At 35.3% G+C, this 14,286-nt stretch overlaps 1 protein-coding gene across 3 annotated transcripts in view; it reads right to left on the reverse strand.

The window, feature by feature from the left end:
* Positions 1-270: 270 nt before the first annotated feature.
* Positions 271-14,286, reverse strand: part of LOC128855112 (elongation of very long chain fatty acids protein 7) — a 124,896-nt gene continuing 110,880 nt past the window's right edge. For all 3 annotated transcript variants that reach the window (XM_054089754.1, XM_054089753.1, XM_054089752.1), the window contains exons 3-6: positions 14,149-14,256; positions 13,999-14,079; positions 3,890-4,351; positions 271-3,774 (exon numbers count right to left, since the gene is read on the reverse strand). In XM_054089754.1, coding sequence (XP_053945729.1) covers positions 3,541-3,774; positions 3,890-4,351; positions 13,999-14,079; positions 14,149-14,256 — 885 coding nt within the window. In that variant the 3' untranslated portion in view covers positions 271-3,540. The remainder of the gene's footprint in view (positions 3,775-3,889; positions 4,352-13,998; positions 14,080-14,148; positions 14,257-14,286) is intronic.

Consider the following 14,286-nt stretch of genomic DNA (forward strand, 5'->3'; position numbering starts at 1 on the left):
TTACAGATTTGCCAAATAATCAGGAAAATTCTCACAGGACTAACTATCTCTATCTCTGTCTCCATTCTTTCCTATCTCTTTCTCTCATACATTTTTCCAAAACTTTTTGAACAACCTAGCACTTTACTTACCACTTTTATGATCCTTTTAATAAATAAATATATCTCTCCGATATTTTCTTCTCATCATAAAAAATATAAAATACATTTTATTTATTTATTGGTTTTTTGCATACATATGCACATATGTACATATATGTATATTGTACAATAGTATTTTACAGCATAGCATGATTTGATTGAGTAGTTTTGCTTGATGTTGTTTTTGTTTTTTTTTTTAATTGCACACGTATGTATGTATAAATATGTCTATGCAGCTGCCTTTATACAAAACTAATATCTTGAAAAGTCACTGAACCACAAAAAATACAAGTACACCAACACAGAAAATACTAAAAAGGTTTAACAGCACAACAACAAATCACAGAATTTAATGCAAATCATGTTGTATGCTCTTCATAAAACCAAAAAAAACAAAAAAAAATAAGTTTGGCGTTAAGTACAAAAGAATCACAAAGGTATATTGAATAAAATGTTTGTATGTATGTATGTAATTGTAAGAAGAAGAATAAAGAAATACATAGGTATATAGGGTAAGTAAAACGCACAAGCATTCATATTTTGTGCTGAAGTTCTGTTCGTTTTAACTTGATTTCCAAATTTTCACTTATTGAGACCACCTAATTTTTACAATTCTTTTTTTTTTTCATTTATCAAATACACAAATATCAAGCCGAATCTATTAAAGGTGATTTCAGTAGACCAATTGATTTGGTTTTTATTTCTTTCACCGTGTGACGAAAAGCCGCTCCATTCGTATGCTGCTGACTCCAATTGCAAGTCGACTGTGCGGCAACGCAGTTCGTCCTTTACTTTTCTATTTTCTTTTTCTTTTCTATATTCTTTTTCTTTTCTATTATCTTTTGTCATGACAGTCAAATGTATTATACAAAACGTTGTTGTTGGTCTAGTGCCATCTTCATTAATAAATGCGTCTTGATAAATATTCACGGAAGTTTACTATTTACTCATGGCGGAATAATAAAGGTGAGGTAATAAGGCAGCTTTGGTCCATTTATCTCTGGGACCTTAGGAAATAATATATTAATAATAAGGCAACTTTCTATATTCATTTTCTGACATTTGGCTTATATTTTACAATGTTGCCTTTATGCGTTGGAGGTATGCTCATGAATTTATGATATTATCTTCAATGATATTATCTTCTTTGATATTATCTTCAAAATTTTATTTGTTGGATTTTTTTTTTTTAATTTTCCATTTGAATTTTTTTTTAAATACATGTCATATGAAAAATATTATTTATTTGTGAATAAAAAATGAAAAATCTTCAAATCAGGCTGAGCAATTTGCGGAAAAACATGGCTTGTCCCATGTATCAGCGCTGCGCCACTTATAAATCATTTAGAGGATGCGAGCTTCATTTCAATTTTGGATTTTTGTTCGCTAATTGGAAGAGATATTTCAAGCGTTGCATGTCGAAATAATTTCTAGCACTACCAACTTCGCTCAGAAATTATTATTCCACAGCCATGACTTCATTGGTCTTTCAATAATCGTAAAAATAAACTATTTTTCCAGTGCGGGATGCATTTCCGTACTTACCGCATTTTGAAGAAAATGCTTGAAGAAGAGTAGTTACAATCGGTTTAACTTTATGAATTTCTCATACTGACTAATTAAAGTGCACGCCTGAGTTTTCTATTGGGCCTGTTCATGTAAAAATTATGCAGTAACTTGTCAGTAATCTAATTTACGAGAATTCCCTCTCAATGGAAAAAATATCTAAAAAAAAGTACATGAACGCAAAACCAGTAATAATTTGAAGGTTTTACGAACAGCTGATTTAATTTTTAGCGGGAAAAATCACAAAAAACTAAAAAAAAAGTTGGGTTGAGTTATCTCGTATTAAATTAAAAAAAAAAAATAAAAAACTTAGCACATAAAATGCAAATAACGAGTTGAGCATCACATAATTTATGTTTACCCACAATAATTTCTTCCATTTCATTCTCCATTTTAATACATTTTTTTATTTAAATTTAGAACTTTGACTCAATTCGCAAACTTGAATTCTTGTTTATTTTTACTTTGTGATCAGGTGTTTTTCTTACAGGTAAAGGTTTATCCAGTAAAAATTGCAACTTCCTCTCTACATGAAATGCCATTTTACTCTCTCACTCTACCCTACTTTGCACTTTTTTGGTTACATGAACATCAAAATTTGATAATTTGCAAACATGTTTATAAATTATTCGCTTAGGGAACAGACCTACAGGTCCAAAATTAACAAGACTGAGCTAAAAGAGAAACTGAACCGAATGTCACCAAGCTTTCACTGGAAGTAAGCTAGGGATGTAACTTCCAAACACACTAACTCATTAAAAAGATGGCGCCATCAAACACATTTTTATCAGGCCAGTCTTGTTTATTTTGGACTTCACCTTGTATTATCGACTTTTTTGATATGAATTTCCTGTATTTAATTGCTTCGCTGAATTCGGTGATTTTTTTAAGCATTATTTGGGCAAATTTTTTTTCACAAATTTCACCACTTTGATGGATGTTTCTACCTAAGGCTATTAGAGTGTTTTGAACCTGTAGTTGGACATTTTATTATAGAACATGAGAATAAGCATCCAATTCTGCACGATCTTCACACGCAAAAGTTCTCGTTATCTGCGTCAAGGACTGGTAATTGCGCACGCCGATAATGAGAACTTTTGCGTGTGAAGATCGTTTAGAATTCATTTTTTTACCTTGGCATAATCATTCCAAGGACTTAGAATATCACATAATTTTTAATAATTTGAAATTCGATAACTGTAAAATCTTTAAATGTTATTGTTAGTGCTTATTTTTCAGCACTAAATTCAGCACTAATTTGAATAAAAAAAAGTAATTGTGATACATAAGCATAAAAGCATAAGCATTATTGAGGAATATCCACAAATGTAATTTCGAATCACATACTTATGGCGAACACAATTCAAGTGAGTACCCAAATAATAGTCTGTTCTTCCCCACTTTTGGAAAATCTAAGAAGGCCACACTTCCATCCATCTTTCTTTCGTACTGCTCTTATTACTTCAGCTGCATAATTCCGTCATTTTTGTTTACTTGCATTTCAAGTATTATCCGGATTATTATTTTTTAAATTTATTTTCATACATACAAGTCTAGGTGACTTGACATTTAAAATACTCCTTTAAGTACAACTTAAGTATGTAATTATTTTTCATTTTTCTTTTTTCTTGTATCTATGCGCATGTATGTGTCTGTACAAATTTTTGAAAATTTTTTACATTCATTTAATTGTTGTTTAATGTTTTTCTTTTGCTTTTAACGTACATTCTCATACAAATAACTACAAAAGCCTTAAGAGCGAGTAACTTAAAGTTAAATATCTATTTTTCGTTTTTTTACTTTTTTTTAAATTATTAGATAAGATTTTTATAAATTAATTATTCGCCGTGGCAAAGACCCGCTGTCTCGTTGTTGTTCCTGTTGCTGTTGTTGTAGTGAGACTTGGCGATTGCGACGCCAGTGTGGATTTGTAGTAACCATCAAATTTGTTATTATCCTGCACTTTGAGGTTGCCGTTAATCTCTTTGAACTGCTGCTCTTCATTGGCTTTCAATGCGCCATTTGCATAGCCGTTGCTCAGCTTGCCATTGGCTGCTAGTCTGTCCTTCTGCAAGCGCAATAAGAAATTTTTGTTACATAAAATACAATAACAAATTAATTTATCACTAAAACAAAAACAAAAGCAAAAACAAAAAAAATATTTAAAATTTCCTTTAGCTCACCTTCTGCTCTCGCTTCAGATAGGCCTGTTTGTAGAAGTCCGAGAAGAGGAAATAGAACATAGCCGCATGCGCGCCAATGAAGTATGCAAAGCCAATGGGATAATTGCAATCGTTTTTGAAGAACAACTGGAATGAGTGCACCATAACCAATACGAATTGGATCATCTGCAAGACAGTGAGATATTTCTTCCACCACAAATACTTTTGTACTTTGGGTCCCATGGCAGCCAACATGTAGTAGGTGTACATGATGATGTGTACGAAGGTGTTGAGAAAACCGAAGAATGACGAATGCCCGCCGGGTGTGAATTTCACGCCCCACCAAACGGAGCAGGGCATAATGCCGTGATGGATGACGTGCAGTGTCGACACTTGATCATAGCGTTTGCGCATCACGAAAAATAGTGTATCGAAGAATTCGGTGAATTTGGAGATGTAGTACCACCAACAACCTCGAGCAACCTGTGATGAATAGAAAGGTGGATTTTAATGACATTGACATATTGACATTGACATTGGTTAATATTTATGAAAGGTGCTGTGAATTTTAGGTGGAATAGAGATAAGAGTTTATTAAGTAGAAAAAACGTTACAATATTTATGTTATCGCACAATTTACAGAATATGATATAAATCTTAATTCTACATCATAATATTTATATATTGTATTTATCACAGGTTTCGGTTTTTTAAACGAGTTTTTCTTTTTTCGAAGGAAAAAACTACTATGAAACCCCTCCGCTTTACATCTTACAAGCTAGGGTTAATCTATACGCATTTAAGTACCACGGCCTAATTGAACATTAAGAAAGTTCAGTTTTCAATTTCAATTAGCCGATTGTCCGAAAAACTGGAACGAATTTTGAATCTTTCAGTCAAATTTTGTATTTGATCTGACAGAATCTTAGTTTTTGATTCATCATGAAGCTTTCTGGTGGAGAAATGCCATGGGAGTCGTAGCATCATTTTGAGTACCTTATTTGGAATAAATTTGAACAAGTTTAAGTGAATAGAATTTGATTTTGAATATTTGCTTGCCAATTTCTAAACATATCTTTGATTTTTCACTAGCTTATCGGGTATTTTTCTTTCAAAATAGAAAATAATACCAAAAGGTTACAAGGCCTGACAAAAATCTTCCACTTTCCATATTTCAATTGTTTTTAGCATAATAGCCGCGTTTAAAAAACAAAAGAACATCAAATTAAAAAAAAAAAATGTTCGGAACTTTTTTATGCAAAAACAAAAAACTATATACAAACCCTCACTACTACTAATTTGTAACTCCACAATTTATTCTCTATGCACCTCAAAATTATAAATGAACAATTATGTTTCATAAAAGTATACCACAATAAATTCTGTATAACGTAAAGATTAAAACTAACATTTTTCAAATATTTCATCAAAACTTCAAAGTTTTTAACCAGAATTTTTCTGAGTAAGCAAATTTATAGCTCATTGAATTTTAGTATGACAAAATGCAAATTTCAAGTGAATATAATAATATGACACCGTTGAGGCTTCGTCAGTGAGAATTCATTTTATGGGGTGTGACTATTAAAAAAGCGGAATTAACGCTGCGGTGCGCCAACTACAGCTAGTCTTTGAGCTTCAAGCCTTCTCTTTCGATTGCTATACTACCTCTCGCTCCTATGGCGGACTTTAATAATAAAAGCCACAATTTAACTTTATTATTTGAGTGAGAACATAAAAGTCAACTTTTAACAATAAATAGTTTTTTTCTCGAAACTTCTCGAAATGCCCATAACTGGTTGAGTTCCAGGTTTGTTTCACTGAGTTCCCTGCTTAAGCCGCATTCGTAAAAATTACTAAGTTCATTGTATTTCTCAATTCCTTGAAGGAAAAAATGAACACGGAAACTTTGCTGAATAAAAAGAGTGAATAAGCGAAAAATGGATCGCAGTTGAAAGGAAAAACCACAGGTTCGCCAATAAGACAAAGTACCGAGTCATTCACACATTTTTGTTGCGGATCTAAAGAAGTAGCTGATGCAAGAATCAGCGCTTACCATCCAAGATCGACGTAAGCATAATCTTATCCCACCTATTAGCAATCGAAGCCGCCCAGTCATCACTGATATAAATATTTACTCGATGGTAGCTTCCCTAACCGAGAAAGAGAATTCTGAAGAGTTTGAGAATATCATATATTTCAAAGCCACTTGTTGTTTGTTGTACCTGAAAACATTGAACATGTGCAAAAACTTTTAATATGTGCATACGAGGTGCGTTCAAAAAGTAAGCTGTTTCAAATATCGTATATTAGATTGCTTTTTTTGTGTGACGAATTTCTGCTATTGAAAAAACTTGATTAAATAAATCTGAATTTTTTGGCCAACAATGACAACCTGTGCAACTTTTTCTTGTTCTCAAAAGTGAAAATATCTATGAAAAGATGTTGTTTCGACAAAATTTTGGCTATAAAGTTCGCACCGTTCGCATACCAAACCGTTGATTATTGAAAAACAAAAAATTATGAAACGTGGCGCAAAATGTATCATTCAATTATGTTAATGAGTAACTTTTTTTACTAATCACAAAAAAAAGGAGGATTTTGAGTCATGAAAATCTTTATTTTAACATTTTGCTTGCCTCTTCAGCTTTCTAGCTCTTCTTCTTGATTGGCGTGTTAACCGCGTCAGGCGATTCTTTCTTCTGCTAACTGGAGCCAATTGGTCACATCAAATGGAGCCAAGTTTTTTCCACCTGACCTTTCCTTCCTTCCTCTTTCTCTGCTGCCACTAGCTGGTGCCGCATCGAATACTTTCAGCGCCGGAGCGTTTGTGTCCATTCGGACGACATGACCCAGCCTCCTCGGCCAAAACCTCTTAAGCGGTTATTGCGCCAATCAAGAAGAAGAAGAGAAAATGTAGTATAAATAGATTCTTAATTTCTATTTCTTCTTTAATTTCGTTTTTGGCTTCCCTAAAATTTTACATTCTCGTTGCTGACTAACTTTTTGCGATCGAAACTAACGTCTTCACATTTCTGCGCAATTTTTTTTTCTTAAAGCTGTTGTATCAGGTGCTTAGACAATATTAGCATATGTTTTGCAAAACCAAAAAACCAAATTAATCGTAAAACTGCTTTCTATAGCACAAGGCGATATCCATCACGCTTCTTGACACCATTTCAGTGCAGGCACACATTTACATACGCAAAACAGTTCTGCTCTCCGCGTCATACAACTACCGGTTCGAGCATCATAGAAAAAATCCCTCTGTGAAAATTAATTTATGCACATTAATTAAATTAACGCTTCTTAATAATCGTTTACAAGTGTTGGCATCTAATAACCTCAGCTAGTTTTCTGTGAAATGCAGAAATCTATAATGGTTGGTAAAGTTCGTTTTTGGGTTATGCCATCAATCAGCTCATTTTGCTTTGAAATGAATATCTAAGTGCTCACTTTTTTATTAAAACAAACTGGACACACCCCAAAGCCACTCTACCTTAAAGCAAAGTTTCTCTGCATATGCCCATTTTTTTTTGTTTTTTTCTTCTTTATATTTTTCTGCTTTCACAGACAGCCCGACGCTAACAGGTAGCAGTGATAGCTGTTTGGTTAGCTTGAAAGCATTTAAAAACAGGTGACAGCAGTTAACTTTATAGCTGGGACTTTTAATTAAATTGTGGATTAATAGCGGACTGTTCAATCTTTAATATTAATATATTATTTTATTAATAGTTTAATTGACTGTCCGACACTTCTTGAGCCGATTAATTTTAATGTGCCTAATAGAATGTTACATTTCTATTATAATTTTCATGTTGTCACCATTAAATCTGATTACTTTAATTTTACTGCTATTAATAGAGCACTTAGTGCGCTTAATAATGGGTGCAACTCCCTTGATATCGATTTTGCTATTTAAGATCTACATGTAAATCTTTTTATGCATATATATTAGGCCGGGTCAATTTGTGGGGAGGCAAAAAAATCGCCCATTGCTCTGTGAAAATCATATTCCAAGGATCAAAATAAGAAACTTTGCCGAAGGAACAATACCTCTAAAACGAATTCTGATGTCCCCCAATTTGGGTCGAACTTTTTAGTTTCTTTTCTCATGTAAAGGCCAAAAATGGTGATATTTTGAAATGATTGTATGGGGAACCCCCCAGGGGAGTTCCAGGGGGTGTACCCACTGACATGGGTGGATCGGTCGTCCAAAGTTAGTGGAGGTTGGTCATACATTTGGACTCGATTGGAGCACTCTAAATGGGTCAAAGTGGGATTTTTCGTTCGACCCAAATTGGGGGACATCAGAATTCGATTTAGAGATATGGTTCCTTTGGCAAAGTTTCTTATTTTGATCCCTAGAATACGATTTTCACAGAGCAATGCGCGATTTTTAAATTGACCCGCCCTAATATATATAACAAATCACTTGCAATTAGTCAGTAAGAAATTATCATTCAGTTTTTCTCTACTTTTAGTCTGTAAGGTTTTATAACCGTAGAACGAATAAAGAAATTAGATGAAATAACTGAAAACTGCCGAAGAACAAAGGGTGAGTTCGCAAATCTTTTAATCTTCTTGATTGATTGTGTGTTGGTAGTTATAAATGGGTTGCAAGAGACCATTTCTCTTAGAGCTTTGGAGTTCCTCGATTTTTTCATTGCTTGTTTATATATATATAGTTTATATAAGTTTTGTTTATATAAGTTTTTCAAAAAAACACACACTAAATTCAGAAAAATGCATGAAATTTCTATTTAAATCGATAGTACAGTCCATATAATTTAATGTTTGAAGATTATTTCATGCAAATGTTGACCGCGACTGCGCTTCAAATGGTCCATCCGCTTAGTCCAATTTTGGCAAATTCTTTCCAATGTTTTGGCCGTTATCTCACATATAAATGCTTTAATGTTGTCTTTCAATGCGTTAATTGAAGCAAGCTTGTCTGAATAGACATGAGCTGTAACATAGTCCCACAAAAAATAATCTAAAGGCGTTATATCGCACGATCTGGATGGTCAATTGACAGGTCCCGAACGTGAAATAAAATGTTCACCGAACTCGCCTCTCAACAAGTCCATTGTTACGCGTGCTGTGTGGCATGTGGCACCGTCTTGCTGAAACCACATGTCATGCAAGTCAAGCTCTTGCATTTTGGGCAAAAAAAATTGGATATCATTTCACGGTAGCGCTCACCATTCACAGTTACGTGACGATTCGCAGCATCTTTGAAGAAGTACGGTCAAATGATACCTCCCGCACAAGAGTAAGCGCGGGCAATCGCCGTAATAGCGCAGACACACCACTTTAGCGAAGTCCTCAACCATCTGTGTGATCCTTCTGGTAGAAAAATATGGCATACAGATGGCGCTCCAAGCAGTAAGAAGGCGTTGTTCCTAAGCAACGACAGGTGGGCATTCCCACTACTTAGGACTGATAGCGGCAAGCTAATCGACTACCCTGTCAGAAACCAAATAGATTAACGAAACCAACGCATGACAAGTCTTGTCACGGCCCTAAGCTCCCGAGAGGAGTGAACAAGGAAACAAAAAATCGGAAGATTTATAATTTTTGCAAATAACGTCGTACGTCAATCATATTTGGCATTTGTGAGTTAAATATTGGATGTATCAGCGGCTAACTGTAATCGTAATTCCGAAAGGGGAATGATATCGTCACATTCCCAGTCAGGCGCTTTTTCAAACAGTTTTTGAAACGATGACTGAAATTGGAGTAAGAGCACCCCATACATTAGCTAAAAAGCATATTGTATTTTTCACGACAATACTTCGCAGTGACTCATAGATACTTCCTTCAAGAGCAACAATCTAGTTCAATTTATGATAGTAAGTAGTAGTTTTGTTTCACGGACTGTATTAGAGCCGGACAGTTTGGATGAAGTCACATTACTAATATTTGACCGTCGTAGCTCTTTAACTCATCTTCGTTAGGATGGCATGGGTCATTATCAATAAGAGGAAGTTCTTTTTCCGGGAGATTTCGCGCACGGTAGAACTCTTTTACTTGTTTGCTTAAGCGATTTTTGATGAAAACAGGATTCTTTGTTTTGTCAAAGAATGACATATCAGTAAAATTTTGTAATGAGCGCGGATTCGCCGATTTCCCAATATCCATTATTTTTACTTTATGATTTCCGGCGGTTTTTGCGCAAGCAAGATAACGGTCTTTCCATACTTTTCCTTACTGATTTTATGCCCCGGAGCCGAGGTTTCTTTTGAACACACAAGAGTTTAATCTGGTAAGAGCTTCCAAAATAAGCCAGACTCAGTTGTCGGAGCGGTGCACACTGTTCTCGATGCTAGAGGACAATCGGGTGCCTTCCGTTGGCTTCGGTAGGAAGTATGATGTTTTGATCCCAGACAGAGATCAATGGTTAAGTCCAGAAAACCTATTAACGGGATATCAGTGTTTCAAAACACAACAAAGTTTGTCTTATTTGAGTGCGTGGAAGCTGTGGTATTACAGGGAACGAGTTAGCTGATAAACTGCCTAATGAAGGCTCTGCAAGTATGCCCCTAGGCCCTAAACCCTTTATAGGTGTCAATTCTGCATCGATTCAACTATGGATTAACGACTGCATGAGGTCTACCCATAGAGGACGTTGGTCTGGGTTGAACTCGTGCAGAGTAACCAAATGTTTTGTGAAAGAACCAAACAGGAAAATAACGACCTTTCTCCTAAAACTCAGCAGAAAGGACCTGAGAGTACTGGTGGGTCTAATCATCGGGCACAACGTCTGTGGCCAGCATATGGCTGCCATGGGGGTCGTCGACAGCCCGATATGCATATCCTGTCTTGAGGATGACGACACTACAGAGCATTTTCTTTGTGGCTGTCCGGTCCCATCCATAATTATTTTGTTAAATTTGTCGTACTCTATGCCTCTTTTTAAAGTTTGCAAGCCAAACATTGCTAGCGTGGAAGCCTCCAAGTTTGTGTTTTGCCTGAACCGGATGCAGATCGCGTAACAAACTTCTTTATGGGCTGTTAATTTGTTTAATACGAGTTATTGTTGCTCTATGCACGTAAAAGTTTTAAGCTAATGCATTAATAGAAATTCCCATATTTAATTTGTTCGGAAAGTAACCTTTTTCTTTTATTTTAAGCAGCGTAAATTTTTTCTTTGCCATTGTGAGACCACACCACGCAAAAGCTGACGGGAGACAGTCATTTCATAAAAAAAAAAAAAATAATAAATAATTGGCGCGTACACTTCTGTTAGGTGTTTGGCCGAGCTCCTCCTCCTATTTGTGGTGAGCGTCTTGATGTTGTTCTACAAATGGAGGGACCTACAGTTTCAAGCCGACTCCGAACGGCAGATATTTTTTATGAGGAACTTTTTCATGGCAGAAATACACTCGGAGGTTTGCCATTGCCTGCCGAGGGGCGACCGCTATTAGAAAAATGTTTTTATTAATTTTGCTTTCACCGAGATTCGAACCAACGACCTCTCTGTGAATTCCGAATAGTAATCACGCTCCAACCCATTCGGCTACGGCGGACAGTCATTACCAGAATGGCTCGATATAATTAAAAATCATCTCAAAAATACAACGAGCAAAAGAGCAAAAGAGAAAGACAAAACAAAAAATGTTGTAAATATTAAGGTACACATTTTCTAATGTTGCAAGTACTGAGTATGCAATGAAAAAAATTGTGTCGCAAGTATCGATGTGTGCAAGAATCGAGTTTCTAGGTATATACCACTCTTTCTGAAGTACCTAAGACAATTTTCTATAAATAAATAGTATTTCCATTAAAATTTTTTTAAGGATTTAAAAAGTAAGAAATTTTTCTTGGAGTTCTAATTAAAGACCAGTTAGCAATTCAATACCTGATATAAAGAAAAAGCTTTTAGCTGTTTTTAGCTGAATCAGAGTTTTCATAGGAAGTTAACTAAGTCGTCTATCTCATTTTCTCGGTCGTCCTCAGAAGAGTCGGGCAGCGATGCTTGAGGAACAATTACGATTTCTGCATCGATATTTTGAACTTGGGTACGATTCTTAACTGAATTAATAACGTTGGATAACTGAGCAATTGCTGATAGTGGAAGCTCCAACCGGTGTCGTTATTAGGGATGTCTGTTTTCCCAAAACCAGCTCTCTCAAAACAATTCTTCACTCTGTGTGGACACGCTTGGTGTATGAAATACCTAAGCAACATATAAAAAATTTATTGAGTGTGTGTCCAATTATCGCCGGTTAGCACGAGAAAGAAACGACTGGCGCGCTTTGTTAAACTCCGCCAAAATCGCGTAAGCGGTTATCGCGCCAATTAAGAAGAAGAAAGCATAGTTTGTAAGTTGTCCGCTTATGGGAGAACTAAGTTTTTTGGGTGGTAGGAAAAAAAGTGGCCGCTTTCTGGTATGGGAGAGTTATCCCGTCGAGAGAGAGAAATTTAAGAGCTTTCTTATGTTAATATTTTTCTGGCACTGGAAAAAGTGGCCAGTGGAGGTGTCCGTTAAGAGAGAGTAGACTTTAGGCTTTTAGAAAATTTAAAAGCCCAATATTTGAACTTTTTAGTGTTCATAATATACTACGATTCAAGATTAATGGCAACGCATAATATAATATCGGGTGTTTTTATAAGAGGTTGAGAACTTAAAATGGTAATACAAAACAGAAATAGGGCACAAGAGAATAGAGGGAAATGAGAGAGTTGACGAGCTTGCTAAGACGAGCACCCGCTTGCCTTGGATGAGTACGTCGAACAAATATCCCTCACTCTCAGTTGTGAAGACGAAATTAGAAGAGGAACTAACTCTGGAAGCACAGTCTATATGGGAAACCTCGACCACCCTCAGGACCAACACGAAAATAACCAACTTTATTTTATCACTGCCAAAGAAGGAATATAAAATATTGGTTGGAGTACTGACGGGACATTGTCAAACCCCATATCACGCAGCTAAAATAGCATTGGTTCAGAACAACGCGTGCAACTTATGCGAAGAAGAAGGTGGTGCGTTAGAATGCCTCCTTTCACAGTGTCCTGCTCATTACAACTGCCTAGGATCAGTGTACTTTTCATCTCTGAAGTATATTGCCGACAAAGTCTTAAGCTGTTCATTAAATCTCGCTTAGCCCACAAACTATGTATGTTTAACACGACTCAAACAACACTGGTAAGACTACGGACTCTTGTGGTCTATATGAGATCTATTCAGATCAGCCGGATATACCTAACCTAAGCTATGACCTAAAATGTAATGTAAAATAATGTAAGGTCATTTTTTAAGGGGGGAGCCTGTTTTAGAGGCTTCAAAAAATCGATTTTTTCGTGGATTTTTTTTGGGAAGGAAAGAAATATTCGATTGAAACGAAACTTTCTGGTTTTATAGTTATATACTTCAGCAGTCTTCTCAAATTTTTTCATTAAAATATATGTCATTCTATGCCTGGTACAAGCATTTTGCCGAGGCACCTCGAGTGTGCATGTGTCGTGCGGCGGGAAAGATGCAGGTCGCAATTTTCATCTGAAACCAAAAACCCAAAAAGTTTTTTATTTTGGTATATTATAGCTTCTAGTCCAACCAAGAAAATTAAACAAAAAGTGAGAAATTCAACAATTCAAAACATTCATTTTTTTGGAAAAACAAATTCACTTCAGATTGTTTAAAAAGTGGGTTAATCATTAAGGTTTTTTAGGTTCAATTAGAAGATAATTTAATTCCGAATACAATCAATGTTATCTCGTTTCAATAGGACGTTTAACTTTTTCCCTATCTTTTCCGCCAATTAAGAAAATTCGTAAAAATAAAAAACCGAGAAATCGCACTTCGAGCGATCCGGCCGCTCGTATACCTGCTCGACGCTTGCTCACAATTTCTTCTGTAACTCCAAAAATATTTTGAATTTGCTTCTGAAATTTTGAGGACACATTATTGGATAGTTTGAGAAGACATTTATGCAAAAAAAAAAACATCGATTTTTTGAAGCCTCTAAAGCAGGCTCCCCTTAAGAAGGAGAAAAAAATCCTAAAAATTACTATATTAAATTTTTCTTAACTTTTTATTTGAACGAAGGCTTTTTTAATTGCTCAAAATTATGAATTAAAAAAAGATAATAATTTATCAAAATGCATGCTGAGTCTCTTCCACTTACCCTTAACGCGCTTGGCGAATTTGAATAGTCCACAGGCTCACATCTGATGTTGTAACCATTCAACCAACCACCAATGCAGGACTGTTTATGGGAAAAATGAAAACCGTGAAAAATTAATAAAAATTTTACAATTTATGATTGTACATTTACCTCATAGAATAACCAAGCGCTGAATAGTACTTGCGCAAAATTGTAAACGATTAAGACTTTGCGCAATTCAAAAGGTTTTCTGTTTTCCATCAATTTGGGACCAAGTACCTGTCGAAAAAGTCAGAAGCGAAAAAATAA

This window comes from Anastrepha ludens, chromosome 2 (genome assembly GCF_028408465.1).
Source record: "Anastrepha ludens isolate Willacy chromosome 2, idAnaLude1.1, whole genome shotgun sequence".
In the NCBI taxonomy this organism is placed as follows: domain Eukaryota; kingdom Metazoa; phylum Arthropoda; class Insecta; order Diptera; family Tephritidae; genus Anastrepha; species Anastrepha ludens.